This window comes from Miniopterus schreibersii, assembly GCF_964146895.1.
Source record: "Miniopterus schreibersii genome assembly, chromosome: 17".
Classification (NCBI taxonomy): domain Eukaryota; kingdom Metazoa; phylum Chordata; class Mammalia; order Chiroptera; family Miniopteridae; genus Miniopterus; species Miniopterus schreibersii.
The window spans coordinates 4,059,310-4,074,042 of NC_138117.1; the positions used below are offsets into that span (position 1 = coordinate 4,059,310).

Genomic DNA, 14,733 nt, shown 5'->3' on the forward strand with positions numbered 1-14,733 from the left:
CCCACTGTGCAGCCTTGCTTGCAGTAGGAGGTGTATTTATTTATTTATTACTTTCTTATCCTCACCCTAGGATATGCTTTTATTTCTTTTTAGAGAGGAAGAGAGAGGGAGAGAGACCAACATCGATGTGAGAGAGAAACATGGGTTGGTTGCCTCTCATATGTGCCCCGACCCAGGATCAAACCTGCAACCTGGATATGTGCCCTGACTGGGAAGCGAACCTGTACCCTTCAGTGCACAGGACAACGCTCCAACCGAGTCACACCACCTAGGGCTCCTTTTCTTTTTTTAAAATTGATTTTAGAGAGCAGAAGAGAGGGAAAGAAACATTAATTTGTTGTTCCACTAATTCATATATTCATATGTTCCCTGCCTGGGGATCAAACCCACAACCTGGGCATATGGGAGGACATTAACCAGCTGAGCTCCCTGGTCAGGGCAAGGTGTATTTATGTGGGTCACTATCAAACTTTGAAAGCTATTTGTTCCAGCCAAATACCAGTTAATAGTGCCTCAGACTTCTCTTACGTTGCATCATTCTTAAATGGGGGAAAGATTTATGAACAGAGATTTAGGTTTAATATATTGCAAAATTTGAACCATGAGACATCAGGAGAGTGGCTAAATAAATCACGATGTCCTATTCTTTCAGGTTATTTTTCCAAGATAGTATCCTCTTATCTTTTTTCAGTATAATTAGGGTTTGCAGTGAAGGTCCAGAGGTTAGCAGTAGCTTCCTTAGTTCTTTGTAGAGTCAGTGGAGCCTTAAGGAATAATTAGTGTACCATAATATGCTGGTAACAGCACAGAGGAGTCAGATTCAAGCTCCAGTTCTATGACAGCCTTGGGCAGGGTACTTACTCCTTTGTCTCTGTTTGCTCATCTATAAAATGGAGCTAATAGAGCATAATTATAGTAAGGTTACCCTGAGTAGAAAATACGATAATGAATGCAAAGTACTCAACTGCTTGCTTGGCTCCCAGTAAGTAAATTCAAGGCTGTTTTGTCTTTTACATTGTTGATTCTCTCTGTGTCTTAGTTCTTCCTCCAGCTCACATTTCAGTTAATGTCAGATACGTCTTCAGGAGATAACAAAAACTTCTAGTTCAAGAGTTTGAGACAGTTAAGTGAGAAAACAGTAATTGTGCAAAGTACTGCACACATTCGTGGTGGTATTAATTCCAGTAGTGGCGATAATAGGAAACCTGTTTGCATTGCACATGATCTGATTAATAACTGTGTCCAAATGAGATTCAGCAGTTGATTGTGATGGGAATAAATGGATACTTTCAGTTCTCTAAAAGTGCCAACCAACCTCTTTTCTGCCTTTGGACCTTTGCAGTTATTCCTTTTACCTGGAATGTTCTCCCTGTCCCCACCCCACATGCCTACCTACCTAGTTTTTTCCTTATCAGCTAAAATAATGCCACTTTAGAAAGGCCTTCCCTGACCATCTGGTCTAAGTAGCTTCTAGTTGATTGTTTAAAAATCACTTTTAAAAATCACATTAATTTCTACGTGCATCTTGATTTTGTTTTCTGTTTTCCCCCTCTCCAACTAGGATGTAAGCCTTGAAGAGCAGGGACCTTGCCTGTGTCGTTTATTATTATTTTTTCTGAATGTTTGAATATAATGTAAAGTATGAAAACTTATCCATAATTGTACTTCCCAGAGATAAATAACTATTGTTGATATTCTGTTATATGGTTTTCTAATTTTATTTTGTCTATACGTGATTACATATTTAAAGATGTCTGTGATTATGCATTTATACTACATTGAGTCTAAAGATGAACATTGTTTTACTATATTTTATGTCTGAAATTGGGATGTCATATAACCCAGGGCATGCCATCATTGAATTGGCAGGATCTTTCTTTCTCGGTGGCACATAAAATGAGGGTGTGTCTTAAAAATCTATAGCATCTTTCCCGGCCGGGCGTGGCTCAGCGGTTGAGCGTCGACCTAGGATCCAGGCGATCAGGGTTTGATTCCCGGTCAGGGCACATGCCCGGTTTGTGGGCTGCAGCCGATCAATGACTCTCTCATCATTGATGTTTCTATCTCTCTCTCCCCCTCTCCCTTCCTCTCTCTGAAATTAATAAAGATATATTAAAATATATATATATATATATAGCATCTTAGATTTGGTATATATTTGAAACAAAAATGAGATTATGGCGTTCAGTTCTTTCCCCACCTAAATACCTTAAGCATTTCCCCATATCACTATATTTAGATCCCATTCTTAACCCTAGCATGTTAACTAAGGGTGTATCATAAATTGTTCACCAGTTCCTCTTGGACATTAGGAGCTTTTCCAATTTCTTTGTTGTTGTTAAAATAGTACTGTGTTGAATATCTTTGTCTATATATCTTTATGCACTTTAGTGAAATTTCTTGTGATTAAATTTCTAGGTCAGTGGGTACGCATACATGTTTTCTAGTGTACGAGGGTGCATTTTGCTTTTTGGGTAAAAGTAATGATTCATTAGACTAAATTTAGGTTATATAATTTTTTTTTTTTTAATATATCTTTATTGATTTCAGAGAGAGGGAAGGAGAGAGAGAGGTAGGAACATCAATGATGAGACAGTCGTTGATCGGCTGCCTCCTGCACGCCCCTGACTGGAGATCGAGCCCGCAACCCAGGCATGTACCCTGACCAGGAATTGAACCCCGATCGCCCGGATCCTAGGTCGACACTCAACTGCTGAGCCACGCCCAGCAGGCTAGGTTATATAATTTTTTAACTTGCATGAATTTATAACGTCTATGTGCTAATTTCTTTTTCTTTCTTTTTTTTTAAGGCTGTTAGCAAAAGATGGTGGATCGCTTGGCAAACAGTGAAGCAAACACTAGACGTATAAATATAGTAGAAAACTGTTTTGGAGCAGCTGGTCAGCCCTTAACTATACCCGGGCGGGTTCTCATTGGAGAAGGAGTATTGACTAAGTTGTGCAGAAAAAAGCCCAAAGCGAGGCAGTTTTTCCTGTTTAATGATATTCTTGTGTATGGCAATATTGTCATCCAGAAGAAAAAATATAACAAACAACATATTATTCCCCTGGAAAATGTCACCATTGATTCCATCAAAGATGAGGGAGACTTGAGGAATGGATGGCTTATCAAGACACCAACTAAATCATTTGCAGTTTATGCTGCCACTGCCACTGAGAAATCAGAATGGATGAATCACATAAATAAATGTGTTACTGATTTACTCTCCAAAAGTGGGAAGACACCCAGTAATGAACATGCTGCTGTCTGGGTTCCTGACTCTGAGGCTACTGTATGTATGCGTTGTCAGAAAGCAAAATTCACACCAGTTAATCGTCGTCACCATTGCCGTAAATGTGGTTTTGTTGTCTGTGGGCCCTGCTCTGAAAAGAGATTTCTTCTTCCCAGCCAGTCCTCTAAGCCTGTGCGGATTTGTGACTTCTGCTATGACCTGCTTTCTACTGGGGACATGGCCACATGCCAGCCTACTAGATCGGACTCGTACAGTCAGTCATTGAAGTCTCCTTTAAATGATGTATCTGATGATGATGACGATGATGATAGCAGTGACTAAGGACATATTTTGAAGTATTTAATTGGGTGTGACTATCTGAGAAGTCAGCTTTGGGGAGAATGTAAAATTCTGGGCTCTCTCTCAATTTTGCTCTAGCCATGAATTTGCCTGAGAAACTTCTAACCTATGTGCCTCAATATATCCTATAGAAAATAGGTCCTGTTGTCAACCCTACCACCGCCATCCCAAGTACCCACTCTCCTGTAGAGATAGCCTGTTGCACACATAGGAGATAAAGTTTTGGTTTCTTATTGTTTAATTTTAGCTTGTTTTCTTAGAAGGTTGGGAAAAGTGTTTCTTTAACAGATCATATACTGCATTGTTGTTTATTATATGTTCTGTTATATAGAAAAACTTAAGCAAAGAATGATGGGAAAAGGAGTATAACGTGGTTAGTTAATAATATAAGCTCTTTTTTCTAACCATTCTATCTAATGGTTAAGACACCAGTAACAAAAATACATGATTTGGAAATACTTTGGCTTTTTCATATACCAAGTGGTGCCTTATCATAATAGCACTGTTACATGAAATAAGCCCCTGCCCCTCTCACTTTTTAGTTTGTTTTAAAAATACACTGGTGCTCTTTGAGGTGATAAAATGCATGTTTATGAATGGGTATAATTAGAAAATACTTGTCATCTGACAGCCACAAATAACTAAATTTAGAAGTTCTTCATTCTCTATGATTATATTTTTATGTTTTATAGGTACCAAATTATAATTGTCAAATATAAATTTTAAATTAATAGGAAGTCATTCTTAGGAATTTGGTTTGAAATTTATCCAATATAGAATTGTCATATTGTATTAGGTTCTATTTTTAGTAAGACATTTGTAGGTATAAATTCATTTGATTTAACATTATTTCTAGAATGAAAAATCTTATAAATCCTTGTCATAGATTAAAATCTTGTGATAGAGCACAGATCTACTTAGGCTAAGATTTGGAAGAAATAATATGTAAGAATGGTCAAGACAGACCAGTTAGGTTTGACTAGACTTCTGTGGAAGTATTGTCTATTTCAGTGTGAAACTATCTTGAATTTACAAATATAGTGTTATATTTTATAAAGTTTTGTAAAGTCCCAAACAATATTTCTATTTTTGTAAAACAATTGTATGTTTAATCTGTTTCTGAAATCATTTTGCAATGTATGGAACTAGACAGCAGCTGATCTTTCTAAATTGTGAACTCGACCGGGTCAGCCAAGATTGCTTTTGAGTGGGGTCATTTCTCACTCTGCTTCGAGGCAGCCATTAGGTTGAGAGTATATTTGTCATATAAAACTTGATGCATTTTGCACTACTCTCTCCATTTGTATGCTGCAATTAACTACTCTTTCAAATATGAAAAATCAGCCTAAAGATTGTTTTAAACCCTAAATTTTTAAACCTTTCAATCTGAATATATTGCATATGTTGAGAGGTTTGGTTCAGTAACTTGTGTTGGAGGAGTCTTTGGCTTGGTTAAGGCGCTAACTTTACTGTTAATTGTGAAAGCCTCTGAGATATGTAGACCTCCCTGTAGGAAATGTGAAAGAAAGGCACAATAAGTTTGTTTTAGTATCAGATGGACTTTTGTTTCCAAGCAGTATATCGTATAATCAGCATATCTGAAAAGGACTATGAAACCTGAGAAGTACTAATGGAGACTTACTGTACATAGGAGCTGAGCAGTCAGGAACCAAGGGGGAATGTTCTGCGGTAGTTTGCATTTTCATTCTCTTGACTTTTTGTACAATAAAAAATCCTTTACAACTTAACCTTCTGTTCTGTGCATGTTGTGACTTGGAAGACTTTTCCCCTCTTACTAAGGTGAGGGAAATGCGCATTTTTTTGCCTCACTTAACAGCTGTGAGGCCTTCGTGTGCCAGGCATTGTTCTAGGGCCTCCGAGTAGAGCAGAGAACAAAAATTCCCTCCTTTGCCTGGAGTTTACATGCAAATAGAACTCATGTGTTTTCTCCCAGGTTTTTCCCCCTGTAGTTTTTAAAGCTTTTGTAAATCTTAGTTGTATATAAACCTGAAATGATTTTGATGCCACTTTTTCATGCCGTTTCTCCTGAATGAAATTTACTTGGACTGTACTGGACCCCCAGTGCTTTATCCAAATTGGTAACCAATGGTGTAAAGGAAGCAAGATTCTGCCGGTGCCATGGAAAAGTGTTAAGTTGAGGACATCTTGAGTACAGGAATTTATGCATAAAATGGCCATAGTTAACATAAAGTCATTTGTTTATATACCTTTATCATCTTTATGCTGAAATTCTAGAAATAGGTAGTATTAAGTTGTATACCTTATGATTCTTGAAGGGTTGTCGCACTTGAGTTGCAGTCCCCTTTCTCTTAGGGTAATTTTCTCCTCAACTACCAGACAGGGGACCTGGCCCTGAGCGGGTCTGCCTAGGCTGCCTCGGGCCGGCTGGTAGTGTGTGGGTTCTTGACTTCTTGCAGGAGAGATTTCACAGCAGGAGTCCAGGTGACTATGAGGACATGTTTATTAAAGCTGGGGACAGTGAACCAAGGAAGGGCTTAGCAGAGAAGCAGCAGGAGAGCCTGGGCTGGGCTGCTTGGGCTCACTGGGAAGTCAGAGAAAAGGAGGCCTTGGAGACAGGCTCAGGGGGTTAGCCTGGGATGACTTGCCACTGCCCATTGCTCCCCTGGTTGCAAGTCTCCTGGGTTCCCTTAGAGTTTAGGAGATGTGTGCCTCTGGGGGAAGGAGAGGGAGAAGGGAATGGCATGGGCATGCTCCCTGGAAAGAGAGCATGCTTCTGAGACCTTTGTGTTGAGGGTTTTAACTCTGCACCCATAGAAATTCCTTCCTTCTGTTCCCCTTTCTCAAAAGTACCCCTTCATCTTCTGCCTGACTCGGTGCTTCCTGAATTGGTTTGGACCTCAAATGCTTGTTGAGCATTTTAGCCTTTCGTTTTTAGGTGGGTCCATCGGCCGAAATCCAGCAGTCTTTACTTCTGTCACCTTCCAAGACAGGGCAGCCTCACAGACCTATTTCACCTGGGGATTCTGGGAGTGTTAGCATAGGCACTAGGTAGGTAGTAACAAGTGAGAAGGGAGAAAACTGGCAGAGCCTGATTAAGTTAGGAAACTACATTTCGCAGACTCCAGGGAATAGCAAGAATCACTCTGCCTTATGGATTAACGTCCGAGTGGGCAGGAAAGACCAGCTTTGCAATCTCCCCAGAGAACAGCCGGCCAGTTCCCCCGGCTTAATGTTGGGGGGGGGGGGAGGGAGAAACGGTTAAGGGGGAAGTCCTTTTCCTGAGTGCATGCCCAAAAGTAAGAATGGAGACCTTAAAGGGGAGGAGGGCCCGGCTGGTGTTGCTCAGTGGTTGTGCGTTGACCCATGAACCAGGAGATCACAGTTCGATTCCCAGTCAGGGCACATGCCCCAGTTTCAGGCTCGATCCCCGAGGCAGCCAATCGATGATTCTCATCATTGATGTTTCTATCTCTCCCTCTCCTTCTCTCTGAAATCAATAAAAACATATTTAAAAAAGTAAAGGGGAGGAAACAAAGAGAAGAGACAAACCCAGGAAAATCTGGGGGGAAAAATCAGAATAAAGCTGCCTGCCCAGGAAAAGCCAGGAAAGAGACTGGATACTTTGAAAGAGAGCCTGCTCTCTCCCAAGCCCAAGGAAATACAGAAATATAGGGAAGCTTAACAGGGGCCCCAGTCTCTTTTTGGCAGCTGTGTGGGCCTGAGCTCAGCTGGGAGCAGAGGCTGAGCAGGACTCCTGGAGCCTCGGCTGGGTAATGGCACGGCAGCTCCGGGCCCTGGCCTTCCTTCTGGGCTTGGTGGGGATGAGTGCAGGCCCGGGGCCCCGGGAGCCGGACTTGTCCAGCAACACAGAGCTGAACCACCTGGTCGTGGGTGAGGCATCGGGCGTGGTGTACCTGGGGGCAGACGGGCAAGGTCAACCAGCTTCTGCTGCCGGGGCCACTGGGGAAGTGCTGCGTGGAGTGCGGCAGCCTTTTCAAGGGCACCGAGTGATGCGAATATAAAATACCCTCCAGAGTCCAAGGTCTACCTGAAAGAGGCTGTTGATTCTCTGCAGGCACCATGCCTGAGACGTGACCAGCTGCCGCTTGCAGCCCAGCAAAATTCCTGTTTGGCGTTGAGAGAAGAGTGATGCGAGTTTGGGGTGGTGGCTGTGGCTGCAGGCTCCTGCACAAACGCCAAGCACCAGGTTCTGTCTGATGTTTGACCTCTGCTAGGCTCCTCTCCCCACTGTTGGAAACCATGCTCTCACCCCCAAATCCAGCCCGCCCCACCCGAGCCCTCTGCCCAGGTATCATCCTGGGCGGGTGGAGGTGAGAAGTGAGGGTGGGGTTGGGGGGACTCAGGTCCGCTCCAGTGTGTCCTCAGCAAGAATTCCTGGTTGTTCATTGACTCAACCCCTTGTTAAGCTCCTTTAACCAGCCTCTGGACTTCGTTCTGCGTCTGCTCTCTGGGCCTCGTTAAGGTTCTGCCCAGGATGTCAGGAATGCTGATCCTTCCTCAGCGTGGCCCCTGCGTTTCCCTCGGGGAGGGACAAGGCCCTCTTCAGCCTCCAATCCCTGTAGCTGCCCCTTTGGAATTACAGTCCCTGGTTCCTGTCCCTCAGTCTATCTAGTTTGGGGCTGGTTTCCCTTGGAGTCCTGGCAGGCTGCTTCTCGCGAAATTGTTGCCTTAAAGATCCACAACCTAGATTTGCAACCCTGCAAATCTAAGGGCCTGCTCTTTAAAATAGAGATGTGCGGTCGAGTCCTCGGAAGTTGATATGGAAATTAGGTTAGAAACATGCCGTTAAAAGCAAGTGGGAAACCCCGAGCCTGAGAGTACGATGTCCCACCCTCGGGCCCTCTCGGTGGTAGGCTGCCCCCCTTCCTGGGGGTGCTGGGGTGGCGCTGCCTGGCCCCCCAACCTCCCGCTGGCTTCCTCGCCTCAGGAGGCAGCTGCAGGAAAGAACCGGAGTCTCCCCAAATTTGACAAGCTCAGCAGGAAATTGGCTAAAGTCCACTGAAAAATGTGAGCTGGCTAGATCCTTGGCTCTCATTGTTGACCTGTCTCAAGATGGACCGCTCTGTGCTGGCCATATAGTGCTCTGGGCTCACGGCTCCCGACTCATCTCACTGCTGAGCGCCTTGCCCAGCCCTTCAGTTTTGCCTTTTAGAGACTGTTCGTTGACAACGCCTTCTTCCTGGCCACCTGCTCCTTGCAGAGCCCCCTCTGCCTTCTCACTTGTGCTAAGGACCACACTGCCTAGAGCCCTTGTGAGTGGAGGCTGTTTGTTCTCACACCCCCAATTTACCTGACCTGGACCCAGAGTTGACATTCTTGTAGCTGCTGCTGCTGCTTTTTTAAAAAATATATGTTTTTATTGATTTCAGAGAGAGGAAGGGAGAGGGAGAGAGAGACAGAAACATCAATGATGAGAGAGTCACCGATCAGCTGCCTCCTGCACACCCCTGCTGGGGATCCAGCCGGCAACCCAGGCTGGTGCCCTGACAGCAAATTGAACCCGTGACCTCCTGGATCCTAGGTTGACACTCAACCACAGAGCCACACTAGCCAGGCTCTTAGAGCTTCTTCTTGCTGTTTCTAGACAGTAGGTGTCCACCCTCTGAGCTCTGTGCCGTCCTCCTACACCATCTGCAATGTCTAGATTAGTTCCTCTGCTGACAGAGAACCTAAAATAGCAATTTCACACAAGATTTTAGTTAAGTTAAAGATGTCTCAGAATTAGACAGTCAAAAGCAAGTAAGTTGCTTTCACCAAGTCCTCAGGGACCTGGGCCGCTTCCCACTCACTGCTCGGCCATTCTCAGGATGGGACCCTCCTGGTGATCCAAGACGCAGCTCAAGCTTCAGTCGTAACGTGGCCTTGCAGGTCGCTGAGCTGTGAGAACAGCAGGGAGGAGTAGCTTCAACTCACAGTTTGAACTGAGAGGCCAACAATCTTGGGGTTTAATTACCAGATGCTTCTCATAAATGGTGGAAGGCACAGCAAAGAAAAAGAGAGGCCCTTTTCCTGTCCTTACAATTCGGTTTGGACCCCCTAACCTTTCCCCCACCCAGGTCTCAGTTGTATTTCATCTCCAAGCCCAGAAAAGCAGCAAAACCAGACAAGCGACCCAAAGGACCAGCTGCATCGGATAATGACCTCCTGCCCTGGTGCTGACCAATCAATCAGTGGAGACCACAACCCTGAAAGGACACACCTGGAAAGCTGCTGAATCTTATAAAGAGATCTTTCCCTGGGACCTCCCCTAAGATCTCCACCCTTAAAACCCTTAAGCTGAGGACCCAGCGCTCCCAGGTGAGTTCCAGTTTGGGTTCCCACTACGCAGGATTTTGCTTGGGGCTTTGTTTTAGGCACAGCCCAAAGCAGAGAATCCCTGCCTCGCTGGCAGGCTTAGAGGTCAAGCGGACCCCAGGTGAACTCCTAGCTCTTGAGGTTTGTGACTTTGGGCAAGCAGTCTACCCTCCGTAAGCTAGTCCTTCACCTTTGCAAAGGAAGCACAGTACCCGCCTCTCAGGGCTGTGACCAGAATCAGGTAAGAAAAGGTGTGTTTTCGTACTTTGCACAGTGAAGGCCTTCAGACCTGGCCTGGGCGGTTACAGGCACCACCGGGAGATTCTATGCTGCTCAAACTCTCACAACCTTGGGGGGCTGTAAAATGCAGATTCTGATCCTGCAGGCCTGGGGTGCGAGCTGTGAGCCTTCCAACAGGCTCCCCGCTGGTGCCCGCTGCCCTGCCGGGACCACACCGGAGCAGCAGGCTGTAGGCACCCCCTCTGCCCTGCTCCATGGCACAGGCTCCTCACCGTTGCCCTGCTCTCCTAGCTGGTCTGGCCGCCGTCCCCAACTCCCTGCACGCTGCTCGCGGTCGCCGGAGGGATCTTCTGAAGTGGGAGACGGTTGCTGGTGAACAGCCTAGAGCCACAGCAGGAGCCGCTGCTTTTGCTGGGAGAGGGCGGGAGGGCAGCGCTGTCCAGGAGTGGATGTGGATGGCCTTTTATCTAGCAAAATACTCGGAGGAGGCTTGGCTTGTGGGACGTGAGCTACCCAGGGCTGTGGGTTTTTTTATTTTTTAAATCCTCGCCCAAGGTTGTTTTTTATAGTTGTTTTGTTTTTTGTTAATTTTCACCCGAGGATATTTTTTCCGTTGATTTTTAGAAGGGGTGCAGGGGAGGGGGAGAGAGAAAAACCGATGTGAGAGAGACACTGACTGGTTGCCTCCCGCATGCGCCCTGACTGGGCCAAGGATAGAACCTGTAACCCAGGAATGTGCCCTTGCCCTTTGGGGCGTGGGCTGAGGAGGATATGTTTTTATTGGCTTTAGAGAGAGGGAGGGAGAGGGGAGAGAGGAAAACACTGATCAGTTGCCTCCTGTACACACCCCCAACCAGGAATTGAACCTGCAACCTGGGTATGTGCCCTGACCAGGGATCGAACCCACGACCTCTTGGTGTGCAGGATGATGCTCCAACCAACCGAGCCACCCTGGCCAGGGCTAGGGTCGGGCTTGATTTTAAAGGGACCTCAAGTGGTGTGAGGCCTAGCAAGAAAGATGGCTGTTTCAGACCTGACCTCCCGCTGCGTGGGGGCCGGTTCTGTTAGGCCCCCTGCTGGGCTCAGTCTCTGCTGGGAAAGGGCTTCGCAGGTGCCGGGAAGCCGGGCGATGCGCAGGGAGTGAGAGGCAGCTGCTCTGGGGCCGAGGCCAGGTGAAGGCCCTCGGCCCGCTCTCTGCCGCCCTGCTCAGCTCCTGGGGGGCGGGGGGGAAGGGGTGTTCAGCTCCTTGGCCTTGTGGAAATGATGGTCGCACCCACGTTCAGACAGATTAAGCCCCACTTTAAAGAGCTCGAAGCCATCTCTGTAATGTGCCTGGAGATATTCTGGAGAAACGAGGAAAGTGGGCAGCTGGTTGCTGAGGAATAGGGTTGATGTCCTGGCTGAGTGGCCCCGGGCATTGCCAGGATCTGGATCCTGGACGGCCTTCCTGGGTGGGAGGGCTTCCCACCGCTTTCTGGTAGCCGTGGCTCCGGCCAGCAAGGAGCTCTGCGCTGGTTTCCCATAGTTCTAATGTCCAGAAACATAAAACTGAGATTCAATGAATTGTGCAAGGCTGAACGAAGAGGGGTGCGCTTGGAGAGTCTGGGACTGTAGCTGGAGATTCCGCCCCCAGGGGGTCCAGGGGTGATTTCTAAGTCAGGTGCTAAGAGTAGACCTGGAGGAGTGTAATTTCCTAGCTGACAAATGAGAAAATGCAGATGGCAAGTCCTGCACATAAACCACATTCAGGAGAACACTGGAGCCCCTGTGAGGCATTTTGCACTTTTTGTCTTTTTGCATAAAAGAGATGATTGGCATGAGCCTCGCTGCTCTGTTAGTGAAACACAGATGTGCACTTGCAGCTGTAGTCACACTTGGCTGGCAGGAGGAAATTGTATATTGTCCATTAATGAGCAACTAATTAAAGAGGAAGCTGACTGTCCACGGGTGGTGGCTGTTTCCACTCTGGCAGCCCAGGGTGATAAGGAAATGTCACAACACGGGGGGGACCTGGAGTGGATCTCTAGCAAATTATTTTACACCTACAGCAGCTCTGTGGAATTGCAAAAAGCAACCCCATTTTCATAATATTCTTCTTTCATTTGTCTATTTCCAGATAGTAATGGAGACAACTTATAATTAAAAACACATATGTAGCCCAGGTGGCATGGCTCAGTGGTTGAGTGTCAAACCCATGAACCAGGAGGTCACGGTTCAGTTCCCGGTCAGGGCACATGACCGGGTTTGGGGCTCCATCCCCAGTAGGGGGCGTGCAGGAGGCAGCTGATCAATGCCTCTCTCTCATCATTGATGTTTATGTCTCTCCCTCTCCCTTCCTCTCTCTGAAATATTAAAAACACAACACACACACACACACACAGCCCCACCCACCCCCAACTACCATTCTGTTACATCTCTCAATTTTATGGGTCATGAATTCAGACAGGGCTTGCCTGGAACAATCCTCCCTCAGTTGGACAGCTGATGGGCTGACCTGGAGGGTCCGAGACGGCCTCGCTGAGTTGGAAGGGCTGGGTTCTAAAGGCACCGTCGCCTAGAGTGCCTCCGTGTGGCCTCTTCTGCCTGTGGCTCAGACTCAGATGAGACGGGATTGACTATTTACATGCCCTGGTGGCTCAAAGTACGGTCCATAGACCAGCTATATAGGCATCACCTGGAAGCTTCTTAGAAATGCCTAATCTGGCCAGCAATCCCATTTTTAATAATACTGGCTGTAGGAATATATACACGAAGATATTCCCTAGGCATTGTTTATAACAGAAAAATATGAAACAGAAATTTCCATAAAAATAATAGTTAAATCATGGAACATCTGGCCTGGAAAGGTGTCTATGATATACAATTTAGTAAAAAAAAAAAAGCAAATGGTAGGATAATAGATGTACCCAGGACTCCACTTTTGTTTTAAAAAAGCAGTAAATATCTCTAACATCCATCCATCCACCCACCCACCCTTCCATCCAGTCCAGAAGGATGGGCATCAAATGAACACTGGGATAGTGAAGGGATTTTTGCGGCTTTATATGTTGTATTTCAACACACAGAATGTGACAATATAAAATCATTGATTTTCTTGTTTTTCTGTACATTTAAATAAAAGAAAAACACTGTAAAAATAACACCAAATCACTGTATTCTGGGAGTATTCGTGAACAGTCACGCACGAAGGTCATGAAGATACGGTTTTCCGGTCTCTGAGAGGCTGTCAGCAGACTCACCCTTGCGATTTCCTCCGTCACCTCTGCCCAGCCTGTCGCCTGCCCTCATTTCCCATCTTCGTGGTGGGTGAGGAACGATTTCGTTGCTCCTTTCACTTTAGAGCCGTGAAGGGCTGAAGGAGTCGATTTTTGAAGTGAATCGGTTGAAGTGTTTCTGTTTCCTTCCAGAAGCTCGAGGTGACAAGTGCTTCTGCGTGAACTTCCTGGGTCGGCCGCTTCCGGGCTGGGCCTGCCCTTGAGGCCGGTGGCTCAGACCTGGGAAGGCTTCTGTTTCCAGTCAGGTGAAAACACCGATTCCCCCGCCGCAGGATACAGTTAGCAGCGGGCAGATCTGGATGAGAAACAGAACAGAGGATGTTTTAGAAAAGTGTTCCGGGTGCTTCTCCAAGAGCCCAGAGCCCAGGAAGGAAATGAGATGGGGTCCCCAGTACACGCCTGCCCCCTAGGGGCCGGGTTCTCAATTTGTCAGTCTCACCAAACCTGTGGGGCTCAGAATGCCGGGTCTTTTTAGGCCCTCAAGTCCCTGGAGCCAAGTCTGCCCCTTTCTCCTTCACTGCACCTAGCTTAGCCTGCAGGGGCTCCTCCGGGAAGCCCTTCCTTCGGGGTCCCCCAGGCCTCAGTGATGGCCGACGCTGGGCTCAGAATGGGAGTTGGGACGACTCAACTGCTCACCAGAATCTGCAGTAAGAATTTTAGGCTATAAAAGGGGAAGCTTAGGCTTTCCCCTCTCCCCTCTGGGAGCCATTACGTTTCTGGCACACGTATCAGCACCCAGGCAGCGGTTCCGTTGGGTCACGTTATAATCAGTGCTGAGCGAATGGGGGATGGCCAGTGTCCATTTCACTAGGCTGTGACTTAGCCAAATGTGGCGGCCCTGCCTGTGGACGTCTGTGTTTCGATGTTTGGTTTTGACCAGAATCAAAGACACTTAAAAGACCGATAGTTACAGCTCCTTAGGAAACAGTGAATTCTCCTGTCTGGTGACCAGCGCCTTCGGGCCCTGTTGCCACAAACCAGCACAGGGCAGCAGGCACTTTAAGTGAAACGCACCTGTGCTTCGAAGCTCCCTTTAAATGGACCGTAAGATGAAGCCTGGAGGTACGAAGAGATGTTTAAATCCAGCTAGAAAGCCCAGCCCCCGGGGCTCAGGGGTTGAGCTTCGACCCATGAACCTGGAGGTCACGGTTCGGTTCCCGGGCAGGGCACAGCCCGGGTTGCGGGCTCCATCCCCGGTAGGGGGCGTGCAGGAGGCGGCCGATCAATGATTCTGTCTCATCATTGATGTTCCTCTCCCTCTCCCTTCCTCTCTCTGAAATCAATTAAAAAAATAGAAGAAGAAAGCTGAAGGGGAAGCCTATTTGAATC

The 14,733-nt window shown here is 46.8% G+C and overlaps 1 protein-coding gene across 1 annotated transcript; it reads left to right on the forward strand.

The window, feature by feature from the left end:
- The first annotated feature begins 2,815 nt into the window (after positions 1 to 2,815).
- On the forward strand, positions 2,816 to 5,340 carry PLEKHF2 (pleckstrin homology and FYVE domain containing 2). Its single transcript, XM_081116326.1, has one exon. The coding sequence runs from the start codon at positions 2,825 to 2,827 to the stop codon at positions 3,572 to 3,574; it is 750 nt and encodes a 249-aa protein (XP_080972452.1). The 5' UTR covers positions 2,816 to 2,824; the 3' UTR covers positions 3,575 to 5,340.
- Positions 5,341 to 14,733: the final 9,393 nt, after the last annotated feature.